Source organism: Doryrhamphus excisus, linkage group LG9 (assembly GCF_037039965.1).
Source record: "Doryrhamphus excisus strain RoL-2023G ecotype Guam linkage group LG9, RoL_Dexc_Guam_v1.1, whole genome shotgun sequence".
In the NCBI taxonomy this organism is placed as follows: domain Eukaryota; kingdom Metazoa; phylum Chordata; class Actinopteri; order Syngnathiformes; family Syngnathidae; genus Doryrhamphus; species Doryrhamphus excisus.
In genome coordinates, this window is record NC_136365.1 from 10586556 (window position 1) to 10602500 (window position 15945).

The 15945-nt window shown below is 41.7% G+C and overlaps 1 protein-coding gene across 7 annotated transcripts in view; it reads left to right on the forward strand.

The window, feature by feature from the left end:
• LOC131107404 (VPS10 domain-containing receptor SorCS1) overlaps positions 1-15945 on the forward strand; it is a 153290-nt gene that overhangs the window by 60888 nt on the left and 76457 nt on the right. For all 7 annotated transcript variants that reach the window (XR_009120270.2, XR_009120282.2, XM_058057604.2 and 4 more), the window contains exon 2: positions 7597-7664. Coding sequence is in view for 5 of the 7 variants with exons in the window: in XM_058057604.2 (XP_057913587.2) it covers positions 7597-7664 (68 nt within the window). In the remaining 2 variants the exon portion in view is untranslated. The remainder of the gene's footprint in view (positions 1-7596; positions 7665-15945) is intronic.

The following is a 15945-nucleotide window of genomic DNA, read 5'->3' on the forward strand; positions in this document are numbered from 1 at the left end:
GTCGTGTTGGAAGACCCAGCCACGACCCATCTTCAATGCTCTGACAGAGGGAAGGAGGTTGTTCCCCAAAATCTCACAATACACGGCCCCAGTCATCCTCTCTTTAATGCAGTGCACTCGTCCTGTCCCATGTGCAGAAAAACACCCCCAAAGCATGATGCTACCACCCCCATGCTTCACAGTAGGGATGGTGTTCTTCGGATTGTACTCTTCATTCTTCTTCCTCCAAACACGCTTATTGGAATTATGACCAAAAAGTTCTATTTTGGTCTCATCTGACCATAAAACTTTCTCCCATGACTCCTCTGTATCATCCAAATGGTCATATGCAAACTTAAGACGGGCCTTGACATGTGCTGGTTTAAGCAGGGGAACCTTTCGTGCCATGCATGATTTCACATCATGACGTCTTAGTGTATTACCTACAGTAACCTTGGAAACGGTGGTCCCAGTTCTTTTCAGGTCATTGACCAAGTCCTGTCGTGTAGTTCTGGGCTGATTCCTCACCTTTCTTAGAATCATTGAGACCCCACGAGGTGATATCTTGCATGGGGCTCCACTCCGATTGAGATTGACCGTCATGTTTAGCTTCTTCCATTTTCTAATGATAGCTCCAACAGTGGACCTTTTTTCACCAAGCTGCTTGGTAATTGCTCCGTAGCCCTTTCCAGCCTTGTGGAGGTGTACAATTTTGTCTCTGGTGTCTTTGGACAGCTCTTTGGTCTTCGCCATGTTACAAGTTAAAGTCTTACTGATTGTATGGGGTGGACAGGTGTCTTTATGCAGCTAACGACCTCAAACAGGTGCATCTGATTCAGGATGATACATGGAGTGCAGGTGGACTTCTAATGGGCAGACTAACAGGTCTTTCAGGGTCAGAATTCTAGATGATACACAGGTGTTCAAATACTTATTAGCAGCTGTATCACACAAATAAATTGTTAAAAAATCATGCATTGTGATTTCTGGATTTTTCTTTTTAGTTTATCTCTCTCACAGTGGACATGCACCTACGATGAAAATTTCAGACCCCTCCATGATTTCTAAGTGGGAGAAATAGCAAAATAGCAGGGTGTTCAAATACTTATTTTCTTCACTGTAGATGCAGACCACTGTATGTGGAACTTTGTGTTGGCTGTGATGAACACTTCGTAGTACATTGTTTGTTTGTTTTTTTTTAAATAAAAAATAAATATATTTCAGTGTAATTTTGTGTTCTGAGTAAACCCCCCCCCCCCCAAAAAAAAACAAAAAACAATTCTAAAATATTTTGCAAGTGTCACACTGAACACAAAAAGGCCCGAGTCATGATGAATATGATGTAATCACAGTGTTTTACACTGAGCACATCAGTGTTCAACTGGTTCATATACGTACATGTTTGTTCATATAGTGGCTTGTGTGCGTCATTTGGAGACGAAACACCATTTTGAGAAGAATGAAGACTGTTTTGGATGTAAAGTTTCATTTTGCAGGAGAATTAAGGGGTTTTCAGAAATGTGTGATTGATTTTTTGATTTGTGTGTAGAGTTCTGAGAATATGAGGCATCCTTTCAGAAAATGTGTTTAAACAATCGAGAAAAACTGTAATACAGTGGAAAAGCCAGCATTTCAAACGGTAATTAATTACAACTGTGAAAGATGACACGTCAAAGAAAATTTTGCTTTATTTCCTTCAAGCTCAAGTGCTCTACCCAAGGCCTGGGAGCTTGAGAGTTCTGTGCATGATTTTAACTGTTCCGAGTATTGCGCTCCTCTGGGCGGGGATGTCAGATGTTGTTCCTGGTGTCCATCCACACAGCTTGGGAGTAACTGCCCCCAGTGCCCCGACTACCAATCTTTCCTTCAAACTCTGATTTTTTGTTATAATTCTTTGTTCAGTCCTTGGTATTTTTCCATTTGTTCCTGTTCCTGCTTCTGAATGTTGCTAACATTTGGAATTGCTGCATCTATCACCACTGCTATCTTCTAGTGTTTATCCACCTCCGGTCTGTCTGTCTGGAGCTGAAAGTCCAGAGAATCTTGGCCTGGTTGTTGCCAACCATGTTCGGACTGCCATCTTGATTATGGGAACTCCAGTCCGTATTTGGTACAGATGTTCCGGTACACTTGTCCTGCTCCCTGGTTGTGCTGCTCCATGTATGCCCTCTCTGCCAGCAGCTTATATCCTGCTGTAATGTGCTGCACTGTCTCTGGAGAGCCTACACCTGGGGCCTCTATTGATCTTGTGTTTAGGGCCTGGTCTTGTGCTGCTATGATGAGTGCCTCTGTGATGTCTTTCATTCCAGCCTTTTCCAGCCACTGGTGTGTTTTACCAGTGTGAGCCACTTATTCAGCTTAGCAGTGGTCCATGCCATGCGGGGGCTTCCCATTCCATGACAATCAATTTGGCTTCTCCTCCTTACTGGTCTTCTGTTGTCTGAGGCATTCACTTAGCAGGTCATCCTTCTTTTTGGAACATTGTCTCGATGTATTCTCAGAGGCCTGTTGTTTCCTCTAAGACTGTGCTTGTTACACTCACATGTCAGTGTGTACGGTGATCTCGGCCATTTGGTATTGGAGCTTTAATATTAGGCATGTTTTTTAATCACTTTATTAAGTTTTGGCTAAGCAGATTTTGTATAGTTATTTTTCTTCACATGACATCTTATACTACCTCCCAAAGGATACACGTTTATGCCCAGCTGATCATTTTACAGTATGTTCGAATACAATTCCCATTCATGTTATAAGTAATCGGTGAAGTCTTTAAGCACTGATGGATTATTAAGCATCCAGTTCTGATTTTGGTAAAGAGCGTCCTTTGAGTGACAGGAATTGTGATTGGGGCGTGATCACTAATAGTTGTGCTGTGGATCTTTGAGCTCGAGATACGTATATTTCATGACGGTGTTGCTGACAAGGAAAAAGTCAATACAGCAATATGAGTGGTGGGCTGAAGAGAAGAAAGTGTTATCCCTGAGGGCGGGGTGGACAGAGCATCAGCATTACAGAGACCAAGATCACTCATCATTATCTTCTTCGATATGTTTCGATCTTGCCTTGTATTTTGCAACTTCCTCTTTTGGTCCTACCACCTGTATCCTCTCTAACCTCACATTTGGTGTCCCCCTTCTTCTCCTTCATTTGTCTACCATAATAATCACAATCCCTTCTTCTCACATGGTCAAAGCGTCTCAGTATGGCCTTTCTGATGTTGTCGTCCAGCCATCTAACTTGGATTGTTCTTCTGCTCTGCTCTTTTCTAATCCTGTCCATCCTCATCGCACCCAACAAAAATCTATCTTCAACTCTGCATCCTGTTTATTGTTCAGTGCTGCCAGCGCCAAACCATACACTAGCGCTTGTCCCACTACTACTATGACGTGTCTTTCCCTTTAATTTTGGTGAGACTATTTTGTCATGAAAGGACTCATGAGACTCTTCTCTACCCACTACATCCTGCCCGCACTCAGTTCCTCATTCCGTTGCTCTGTACTGTTGAGCCTAAGTACCTGAGCCATGTGTCCAAAATCTTATTTTTATTGATGCCGCGATTGCTTGAGGAATGAAAGTTATTAGGAAAAAGGTCAACAAGATTATATGACGGACAGGTTGGTGGAAAGGAAAAATTGCAAGGAACAGAGGAGAATAATGTGGAGGAGTTCAAATATTTGGGGGTAAAGCAAATAATTCAAACAGGATGGAGTGGTTACAGTTGTATGACAAGTGTAGTGTGTGATAAGAGGTTTGGGGCAAGATGAAAGGAAAAATTGTTGTGGTGAGACCAGCAATGATGTATGGCATGGAAATGGTGGGCCTCTCCAAAAAGCAGAAAGTGGAATTGGCTGTACATTGAAGGGACAGCTAAAGTGGCAGTATTGAGGATTAAGTTAAATGAAGGGGAGTTAAGGTGTTTTGGACACACAAGTAGAAGGGAAGAGAAAACATCTTAGACAGACTTTATTGATCCACACAGGAAGAAAAAGACAACAATTTGCATATTTACAAAAAGTCTTGTTGATCCCCAAGACTCTGTGGTCCGACAAAACAAAAGTTTAACTTATTGGAAGGTGTGTGGCCCATTATATCTGGTGGAAAAGTAAAATATGGTGGTGGTAGGGTGATGGTTTGGGGCTGTTTTGCTGCTTCAACACATGGAAGATGAATTCTTGAATTCTTCTGTCTACCAAAAAATCCTGAAGTAGAATGTCTGGCCATGTGTTTGTGACCTCAAGCTGAAACCAATTTGGGTTCTGCAGCAGGACAATGATCCAAAACACACCAGCAAGCCTCATGCTGGAAATCTCTCCAATGTGGCTGAATAACAACAATTCTGCAAAGAGTGGGGATTAGTGGGCCAACATTCCTCCATAGTGCTGGAAGAGACTCATTGCAAGTTATCACAAATGCTTGATTGCAGTTGTTGCTCCTAAGGGTGGCCCAACCAGTTATTAGCTTTAGGGGGCAATCACTTTTTCACACAGGCCCATGAGGGTTTGTTTGTTTGTTTTTTCTCTCTTATCATTTAAAAATTGCATTTCATGTTCAGTTGTTTTGTCATTGAGTAACATTTAAATCTGTTTGATATTAAACTTTTTAGTGTGACAAACATGCCAACAAAATAAAAAATCAAGAAGGGGGCACACACCTTTTCACACCACTGTGCATTGTTCAGAAGATGCTGCAATTGGAAATACGAGGGAAGAGAAACCGAGGCCGACCACAACAAAGGTCTATATATTTAATAAAGGAAGACACAGAAAAGTGATGATAACAGAAGATGAAACTGATGTGCGTATTGGAGAAGAAAAATCCAGTGACCTGTGAAAAGACAAAAGGAAAATAAAAATATATTACATTTGGGAAGGACAGAAACCAGTTACTAAGATACTACATGTATGTGAATGAGAGAACAGTACAAATAGCTGTAATTGTGATATTATAAGTCAGAACGCTACCAATCTATTGGAGCCTTTATGAATAGTTGTTTGCTTGTCTTTTGTTAACAAGCAAACATTTAATTATACAATAATGTCACGGTTGAAGTGGAGTTGTCAGTCGATTTCACAAACTCCCCAAAACTCCCCTACACAAAGTCAATGCTCGGGGCTCAATAGGTATTATAAACAAGAATAACAGTGCTACTGTGTGTCTGTATATGGTCAGGGGTCGGCAACAGAAGGCTCCTGAGCTGCATGTGGCTCTTCAGCCTCTTTATTGTGCTTGATATTTTTTTTTTTTATAACTGTGGTGCATATTTTTGATAAGAGTTAAAAATATCAGATCGGACAGTGAATGCATCCAGGCTGAGTTATGACTGGCAGTGTTTCCAACTTGGCAACTTTGTTGCTAAATCTTATATTTTCAAATGTCGTCTTAACATTGTTCTTCATCTTACCCTTACCCTTGGGCCTTTAAATCATCACCCTTCACCGGTAGCTGACTGTGATGCAAGCAGATACAATAATTAAATTGTTTATTGTTAAAGTAAGGTGAATAAATTCCTCATTCAATCATTTCAGTTTTATATAACCTAACTCAGGAACACCTTTCTATTTTTATAAAAGCAACATATTTTTAAACAATGTGACATTTTTTTTGCCAAACACAGGCCTAAATAACATATTACAACATTAGTAATGAGACAAAACTTTCAACGTGAATGCCACAGTACAATTCATCGAATGTAACTTCTACAATAGCTGCTTGAGCAGGAGTTGTACACCCCTTAGCCCTTGCCCCTTGACTTACAAAGAATCGAGACATCTTGTGTGTGTGTGTGTGTGTGTACATGTACTCCAGCAAATAAGTAACAAATAACAATGAATAATAAATTTAAAATAAACAAGGAGTGACACTATGTAATGCATAAATGAATAAAAACTATAACTGAATAATTGAACTGAAGGATTGTTAATGAATAAGTAAATACATTAAGGATATGTGATAGACAGTACCTTATTAAGTAATAATGCATACATGAATTCAGTGTAAATCAATTCAAACACAATGGTTTACAGTACTCTGCTTCTTGTATATAAACCATATGCTATGTGTTGCTGATGCCTGCATGCAAATGTTATAAATTATATTTATGCCTCAAGTTGTATTTCTAAACCCTTGTTGAAAAACAAAAATGTACATTAATGGGTAGCAAGTTGTGTTTGCTTTCAGTATGACTTCATGCTGTTTGAAAACTTACAATATTTAATTTGATATATTAGGAGTTTGGGAGTAGAGGGTCCAACCGGCTGTTTTGTGCTTTATAATTAGTGAATGAAGTGCACTTTTGCAAATCTTTCCTCATATATCCACTGGTAACAATCGTCCACAGTAAAGAGTGTAGTGTCATTTTGGTCAGAATGTGTTTTGCTTGATTCAGTATTCAAGTGCTTCTTGCTCATTTTATCATCTATGGTGACACCTAAAATTATTCTTCTCTCATTTGCATCGTCTATTTGTCTTTGTCTATTGCCAAATTGGTTTTAAAAATACTGCAGCTGCACAATATTAATCTACTACTTAACATTGGTCATTTCAATTAGTACCACTTATGTTGCAGCGTTGTTCCATATCCATATTAGCTGTCTGATCATGACTCTTGTTTATGAATTTGTATAACCTGTTGTTGATTAAATCCACAGTCATTTTGGAGAAGGACACTGGTTTATTACGTGTGAAATGTTGTCATAAGTTGGTGATGCAGTTGGTGATGAAGGGGAAGTTCAGATTTTTCGACATGAAGTTGTTTGACATCTCCATAACCAGTGTAGTCCATTAACAGCGACTTACCCAACCACTTGATGATGAAGAACTCGTAGTTCCTTTTAGTCACTGGAGCCATTTAGGTAAAGAGTTTGGCTTCTCAAAACAATTTGCGTTCAAAAAAGTTGCATACATTTGCATCACAAAATTGCCTCCTCAAAAAAAACGCCTGTGCATTCATGTGTATGTGATAAAAACTCTTGCAGCTTCATCCGTTGTGGAATACTTACATAAACAAGATGGACACAGCACTCCGTTGCGGAGTGGCATTACTGCCAAATAGAAAATAGAGAACATATAATGTATAATGTGCTTTTTAGAAATTATATTTGTGTATTTTTCTGACTTTTTAAAATACAAGACAGTCTGCTGTGAGAATTTAACCCTGCAATAAAAGTATTAAATTCTATAAAATACAAACATATTACTTAAAATGGGCCGAGTGGTTAACGCACCGGCCACACAGCTTGGAGACCTAGGTTCAATTCCCATTTGGGCATCTCTGTGTGGAGTTTGCATGTTCTCTCTGTGCATCCGTGGGTTTTTTCCGAGTACTCCAGTTTCCTCCCACATTCCAAAAACATGCTAAGTTAATTTTACCTAACTGCAAATTGTCCATAGGTTTGAATGTGAGTGGGAATGGTTGTTTGTTTATATGTGCTCTGTGATTGGCTGGCCACCAGTCCAGGGTGTACCCCACCTCTCACCCAAAGACAGCTGGAATAGGCTCCAGCACACCCGTGACCCTCGTGATGATAAGCGGTAGAAAATGAATAAATGAATTAAAATGTATCTTACATTGATTGGAACATAAATGATTTACTGATTGCAGACTCTTTTGTTTTGCAGGTGATTTTAATGCTGACCAAATTATTTGACTTCAACCTCAACAGCGTCACTGAGAGCTCACTATGGAGGTAAGCTCATCAAACGACAAAGCTCATGATATGTAAAGCATTTCTTGGAAATATTCCAAAGGCGATGTTACCCGTCCCTGATGTTTATCTGTGATTGGGTTCACGCACTCTTAGGAATAGAAAAATTGAAAAATGGGGACAGCAAGATTCTACCTAAGCACTGCATACTGGCTTTTATCTGGGTGACCAAATCAATGTTTGAATTAGTGGTCAAAAATAAACAAATTAGCAAGTCAGAAACTAGATCTAGGAAGTCAATGAATGTGCATATTTGTAAATAATCTCTAATACAGACAACCTTGGTTGGTGTCTGTCCTGGTTAGTGTCTTTTTAAGTTAACGTCAAAAAAATTTACACCACAATTTTGGTTTGCATGCATTCTTGTTGTGTTGTTAATACACAGTCCAACGGTGTTCTTAAACATTTATGATATCGTCAGCGGTTGACTTTGTAGTTCTTTATTAATGCCACATAGCTAAAAAAAAAATGTTTTTATAATTATTATAATAATTATAGTTTTTCAGGCATAAAACAATTCTGAATGCATATATATTGGAAATGATAGGGATAAATGAACATTTAAGTTTACTTTGACCATCATTGAAGACGTAACTGTTCCCAAAGACACAATGCGGCAGCAAGATCAATCACCATCTTATCTCTTGAATTCAATACTGTTTGAAACCTTCTTTGTGAAAATGCTGGCACTTCAACTTTCAGTATTTTGGGTTATTGAGGTGAAAAACGCTATTGAATTGAAGAAATAATTCAAATAAACAGGAGGTTGGTAGAAGTTAATCTTGGTGCCACATTATGTTTTTGGCAACAATCATCAATAAAGGTAAAAGGAATATAAATGTTTATTTATTCATTTCATCATCATTTATATGTATTTACCACCATAAGCCTGCAATGGGACCACAATAGGTACATTTCAACAAGGAAGGATTCAATATGAATGAAGGGAATATTTTTATAGAAAACCTGCTTATGACCTTCTAAAAATGTTTTTTTTTTAACATTATTAAAGCCCTGAAATGACAATATAGTCACCTTTATACTTGCATTACCTAATATAGCACATGTGATGAGCAATTATAAGACAAAATTCACCATTAGCATAGGACAAGTTCCTTGTTCTTGTACAATCCCAAATGTAATGTGGGTTTTTGTGGTACACACAGTGTCCAAAACAAGCTTTGGCAATAAAGAAACAAATGGGTTTTCATAATCGAGGCTAAGCAGCAGAAAATAGACTCCAAATGCACGTCCTGCTCCTTGTTAACTGACATAGTGTAGCAACATACGTATTTCACCCTGCACAGGACAGGTGGTAGAGTTATGGAAACGATGAAAGGTCTGTGCTGGTCAACAATTTAATTGCGTGTTATTTGTGAGACTGAAGTGCAGGACAGATTTATAGGCGAGTCGAAGCAAAGCAACAGATAGAAGGTGCTTTTGAAGACCAGCACCCGTCAGGAATAGTTCCAAGTTAAATGTCCCTGCCTGGTGTGAGTCCAGTCCCAGCATGAGGTAACAGCTGGAAACTTCAATATCCTAAAACACAAGTAATACCATGACATTGGTTTTTGCTCCTGGCTGGAGCCAACATTTGAGAAACATTTTTGTTTGTTATTACCCCTATCATGTCAATTTTTTTACTTGCTTTCTGTGTTTTTTACACTAACTCAGAGGTTGTCAATTATTTTCTGTCATTCCCCCGCTGGGGGAGTGAGCAACTGTTTATGTATCTGTACTGTACAAACTGAACTTGGAACTAAAACCAGCACAAACCAACAAAATGGAGATCAGTGACACATTCAAGAGTAATTTTGCAGGCCGACTACGACAGATTCATCCATGTTGGCATGTCTGCACTAACACTCAATAATTCAGTATGTGGAACCAAACTATGGAATGGATTGAGTAAGGACCTCAAACAATGCACAACGATGAGCCAATTCAAGAAACAATACAAGCAGTTGATGTTTGCTAAATACAAGGATGAAGAGTCTTGAACCAGTCATGATGTGCTACATATCAGACATTGCCACATGCTAAAATGATCAGTTATTTACATTCCTAGATACTGTGAGTGACACAGTGAGTTTAGTAGTAGGGACAGCGGGTGTGGTTGTCTTTTTAGATACACCGTATCTTCCTCATAGATCTGTGTCACCACAGTGAGTATAAATCTGATCTGAAAATGTTTCATTAATTTACCCTTTCACAAGAGATTAAATCTGACGGTGAGAGCAGCAGTCCAACCACACATATATATTCGGTAAATACAGCAGCTACCAAGGTGGATTACAGTCAATCAAAATCATTGTCGCTTAGAGACTATCATTTACCGTTTATTGCAGCTTTTATCATCTGGGAATCTGATGAGGTCGGGCTATTTTATTGGTCGATGGTGAAAGTTGAAGGCACACTGATAATAAGTCAGTAGTCTGTGAATCAAAGCGGTCTATGACAGAAGCCTCTGAGGAACAGATCAATAATCTGATGTCACCGTCCCTTGGTCCGATGTGGTGATGGTTCTGCTTCTGAGGAGTGACAGTGGACTCATCGAAGAGGAAATGGAATTTGGCAGTTATGAATCCAGAAGGGTAGTAAATTCCCAAGCGTTGAGTGTACCTCTGCCTTTTCTTTTACCTTTGAAGCGCTCAAAAAACCCAGATGCTCCCAAAGAGGGTCATATGAATGGTTGCTACTTTTGAAGTCACTCAAGGAAAATGATGTGTCTTTGCTGTATTTGAAAGATTTGTATGCCCTATTAACACATTCATGGTCAATTACAATGTCTCTTTGGATGCCATGCTTCTAAAAATATTCTGCTCTGACAACTTCTTCATACTTCAAATGAGTGAAATGAGTGAAATGCATATTTCAATAGAATATGCATTTAAATTAAACCCACGTGAGGATGGTTTAAACCAGGGGTGCTCATTAATTCAATCGCGATCTACCGGCCGATCGCGGAGGTGGTACTGGTCGATCGCTGGTCGATCGCGGCGTGACATTAAAAAAATATCATCCTAGCATCAATGCCGTCACTTGATTGATATACAGGGCAGCCATTCAGATGACAACTGAATGTTGCCCTTCGGGTGACCAATCAAATCAAACAACGTCTCTAAGTGCAGCAGAACTTACGATGTCAGCCTATCATCCATCCCCGTTACTTGATTGACATACAGGACAACCAGTCAGATGACAACTGAATTTTGACCGCTGAATTTTTCACCGCTCATGCGTAAACAACGATGCAAAGTGCTAAGCTAGTTGGCGAATTGCGTCAGATTTTAAGCCCTCGCTAAAGTTTATGGTCACTAAAATGAGTGAAGTAGCTGGACCAAGTAAAAAGGCAAAAACATATCACTTCCATACGGAATGGGAGGTGGACTTTTTTTTTCACAATGTCTTTTTCGAAGTGCATTTGCCTGGCTAACCTGGCTATCAGCAGCTACTGTCCGGACTATGCATCCCTGGCTGATTCAATTCAGTGCAAGTCATCAAAGTAAACTCAGGTAATTACAAAAAATGTTAATAGTTAATTATGTGTGTTTTGCAATATTGGCTCATTTGGTTATGTACGGTACATCAACATACATTGTACATACAAATAATCCTCAATACATTTGAAAATAAATAGATGTTTTGCATTTTTGTAGTGGGTAGATCATTTTGACTCGGTCATTTTAAAAGTAGCTCGCATGCTGAAAAAGTGTGAGCACCCCTGGTTTAAACTGAATAGTAGTAAACAGGCTTATCAAGGATTGTGTTATCCCTCATTCATAATGGTTAATAGATTGCAGACCCAACTGTGATGAGCAACTTTCCACAAAGTAGGATTTCTCATTTGTGAGTGGAATCTTTTTGTAATTAGAGCGTAGCCCTTATGACCTTCTAAATGTGCCCCGCCCTGCTTTTACTCATGTTTTAACTGTACTCATGTTTTTACTCATGTATTAACCAATGAATGTTGTATTTTGGTGTGTCTTTTATTCTGTTTACTTGTTTTATTCAACTTCATTCTACCCAAACCTAACCCTAACCCTCTAACCCTAACCCTAACCCAACCCTAACCCAAACCCCTAACCCCCAACCCTAACCCTAACCTCAAACCCTAACCCTCTAACCCTCTAACCCTAACCCTAACCCTCTAACCCTAACTTTAACCCCAACCCTCTAACCCTAACCCTAACCCTCAAACCCTAACCTTCTAACCCTCTAACTCTAACCCTAACCCTAACCCTAACCCTCTAACCCTACCCCTCAAACCCTAACCCTCTATCCCTAACCCTCTAACCAAAGCCTCAAACCCTCAAACCCTAACCCTAACCCTCTAACCCTAACCCTAACCCTTACCCTCTAACCCTAACTCTAACTCTAACCCTAACCCTAACCCTAACCCTAACCCTAACCCTCTAACCCTAACCCTTTAACCCTAACCCTCTAACCCTAACCCTCTAACCCTAACCTAACCCTGACCCTCTAACCCTAACCCTCTAACCGTAACCTAACCCAACCCTACCCATAACCTTAACCTCTAACCCTAACCCGGTAACCCTAACCCTAGCCTCTAACCCCCTAACCCTCTAAACCTAACCCTAACCCTCACCCCAACCCTACCTACCCTAACCCAAACCCAAATCCAATCCTAACCCTAACCTCTAAGCCTAACCCTAACTTTCTAAGCCTAACCCTCTAACCCTAACCCTCTAACCGTAACCTAACCCAACCCTACCCCTAACCTTAACCTCTAAGCCTAACCCGGTAACCCTAACCCTAGCCCCTAACACTCACCCCAACCCTAACCCTAACCCTACCCTAACCCAAATCCAATCCTAACCCTAACCTCTAGATTAGATTAGATTAGATTAGATTCAACTTTATTGTTATTGCTCATGTCACTTGTACAGGGCAACAAAATGCAGTTAGCATCCAACCAGAAGTGCAATTTTTATAAGTACATTAGTAGTAAGTATTGACAGATCTATGTAAATAAAAAAATATACAGGCTATGACTATAATACAGTGAGGATATGTACAGGGATATAAATGACTATAATATGGCTATTGTAGATTATACAGAATATAAACAGTATGGATATGACAATATATAATAACAGTAATATGTACAGTATTGCAGTGAAGTGACTAGAGTAGAGTATGGTTATTGCAGATTATATAAATTATAAACAGTATGATCAATGAATCAACAGATAGTAGTATGTACAATAGTGCAATAGTACAATAGTGCAATGAAGTGGTGGGGGAGGGCATAGATCAGCGGGGGGATGTAAGTAGTGGAAGGGGTGGGCAAAGGGGGGCAGAGTTCAACAGGGAGACAGCTGTTGGGAAAAAGCTGTTCCTGAATCTGGTGGTTCTTGTCCGTAAACTCCTGTAGCGCCTCCCTGAGGGTAGGAGGGCAAACAGTCTGTGTGCTGGGTGGTGTGAGTCTTTGGCAATTTGTGATGCTCTCCTGAGACAACGCTTCCTGTAGATGTCCTTGATGGCAGGAAGTGGGGCTCCGGCAATGCGTTGGGCAGATTTGACTACTCTCTGCAATGCCTTCCGGTCCGCGACAGAGCAGTTCCCATACCAGGCTGTGATGCAACTGGTTAGGATGCTCTCGATTGTGCATCTGTAGAAGTTCACCAGGATGTCTGAAGAGAAGTGGTTCCTCTTCAGGGTCCTCAGGAAGAAGAGGCGCTGGTGAGCCTTCTTGACCAGGCTGGAGCAGTTGGTAGTCCAGGAGAGGTCCTGTGAGATGTGGATCCCCAAGAATTTGAAGCTGGCCACACGCTCCACTGTCTCACCGTTGATGGAGATTGGTGGATGCATGGCAGCATTCTTCCTGAAGTCCACAATGAGTTCTTTTGTTTTTGTTGTGTTGAGTCGTAGGTTGTTGTCCTCGCACCACGCAGCCAGGCAGTCCACCTCCTCCCTATAGGCAGACTCGTCGTTGTTGTTGATGAGGCCAATCACTGTAGTGTCGTCTGCAAACTTAATGATGGCATTGGAGCCATGTTTGGGTTTGCAGTCGTGGGTGAAGAGAGAGTAGAGGAATGGGCTTAACACACAGCCTTGTGGTACTCCGGTGTTTATGGTGAGGGTGGAGGAGCAGTGGTGGTCCAGCCGGACATGTTGCGGCCTATTAGTTAGAAAGTCCAGTAACCAGTTGCAGACAGGAGCTGTGATGCCCAGGTCTGTGAGTTTGGCTACTAGCTTGGAGGGGATGACTGTATTGAATGCTGAACTGAAGTCTATGAAGAGCATTCTGGCATATGTGTCCTTATTGTCCAGGTGTGAGAGGACAGAGTGCAGTGCTGTGGAGACAGCCTCCTCTGTACTCCTGTTCTTACGGTAGGCAAATTGGTGGGGGTCCAGGGTGGGGGGAAGGCAGGATTTGAGATGTGCCAGGACTAGCTGCTCCAAGCACTTGGAGATGATGGGGGTGAGCGCCACTGGACGGTAGTCATTTAGGCACGTTGGGGCGGAGTGTTTTGGTATTGGCACGATGGTAGTGGTTTTAAAGCAGGTTGGGACAGTGGCCTGGGCCAAGGAAAGGTTGAATAAGTCCGTCAGGACCCCCGCCAGCTCACCAGCACATGCTCTGAGAACACGACCAGGGATGCCATCAGGTCCTGCAGCTTTGTGTCCGTTGATCTTGCGTAACACTGCTTCAACGTCAGTAGTGGAGAGTGTTAGTGGTTGGTGATCAGCTGTCCATTTTGCCTTTATTGCAGATGTGTGGTTGTCCTTCTCAAAGCGAGCGTAGAAGTTGTTGAGCTCATCTAGGAAGGGTGTGTCAGAGGGAGGGGGTGAGGGGTTGGTGGGTTTATGGTCCGTGATGACTCGGATGCCTTGCCACAGGCGTCGGGGATTGGAGTTGGAGAAGTGCTCCTCAACCCTCAGCTTGTAGCAGTGCTTCGCCTGCTTGATGCCCCGTTTCAGGTTAGCCCTTGCTGTACTATAGGCTTGTGCGTCTCCAGATCTGAAGGCGGTGTTGCGGGCCTTCAGCAGTAGACGGACATCCTTGTTCATCCAGGGCCGCTGATTGGGGTACATGGTGATCCGTTTCTCTGTGGTGACGCCGTCAATGGTGGCAGAGATATGGTCCATTACCGAGGAAGCGTAGCGCTCGATGTCAGTATGGGAGTGAGTGGTTGCTGAGGTTGCAAACATACTCCAGTCTGTGTGCTTGAACTGGTCCTGTAGCACAGAGTCTGTTCCCATAGGCCACACTTTTATTGTCTTCACTGTGGGTTTCACACGTTGGATGAGTGGTAAGTACTTCGGGGAAAGAAAAAGGGATAGGTGATCAGACTGTCCTATGTGGGGGAGGGGTGTCGTCTTGTAGGCTCCAGGTATGTTTGAATAAGCATGATCCAGTGTCTTGTCTCCTCTGGTGTGGCACAAAACATGCTGATGAAACCTGGGGAGGACTGTCTTCAGGTTGGAGTGATTAAAGTCACCCGCAACAATAAAAGCAGCCTCTGGGTGTCTTGTTTGCTGTTTGCTAATGGCTACATGCAGTTCCTTCATTGCAATCTTAGCATTAGCATCTGGTGGTATGTAGACAGCAGTGACAATGACCGATGTGAGTTCTCTTGGGAGGTAGTAAGGTCTACATTTTACCATGAGAAACTCCACATTGGGTGAGCAGTGACTCTTTGTGATAACAGAGTTTGTGCACCAAGCATTGTTTATATAAATGCACAAACCTCCACCTTTGGTTTTACCAGAGTCCACAGTCCTGTCTGCCCTAAGGATGGAGCGTCCTGCTAACTCGATAGCATTGTTCGGGATACTGCTGTTAAGCCAAGTCTCTGTGAAAATCATGACGTTTGAGTCCATAATCCGTTTGTTGTTGGTGATACAGAGTCGTAGTTCGTCCATTTTGTTGATCAGAGATCGGACATTAGCAAGGAAAATGCTAGGTAAAGGGAGCCGGTGCGGTGTTAGCTTTAGCCTAGCTCGTAGCCCTCCGCGCTTTCCCCGCCTTTGTTTACGATCTCGACGCCGTCTGCGAGCACTTCCGCCCGGCCGGGTGGAGTGGGCAGCCTCCGGTGTCCTGGAGATCTCCGGGATGAGTCGGAGATCGGCGATAAAACGGTCCGAGTTGGAGGACTTTATGTCTAGGAGCTCCTGTCTGCTATAGGATGTTAAAGCAGCACTGTACTGGATGAAAAAAACAGCGAGGAGCAGATAAAACACAGCGAGTTTGCAAAATCTGGAGAGACGCTGAGCCTCGCGTTGTTCACGCGCC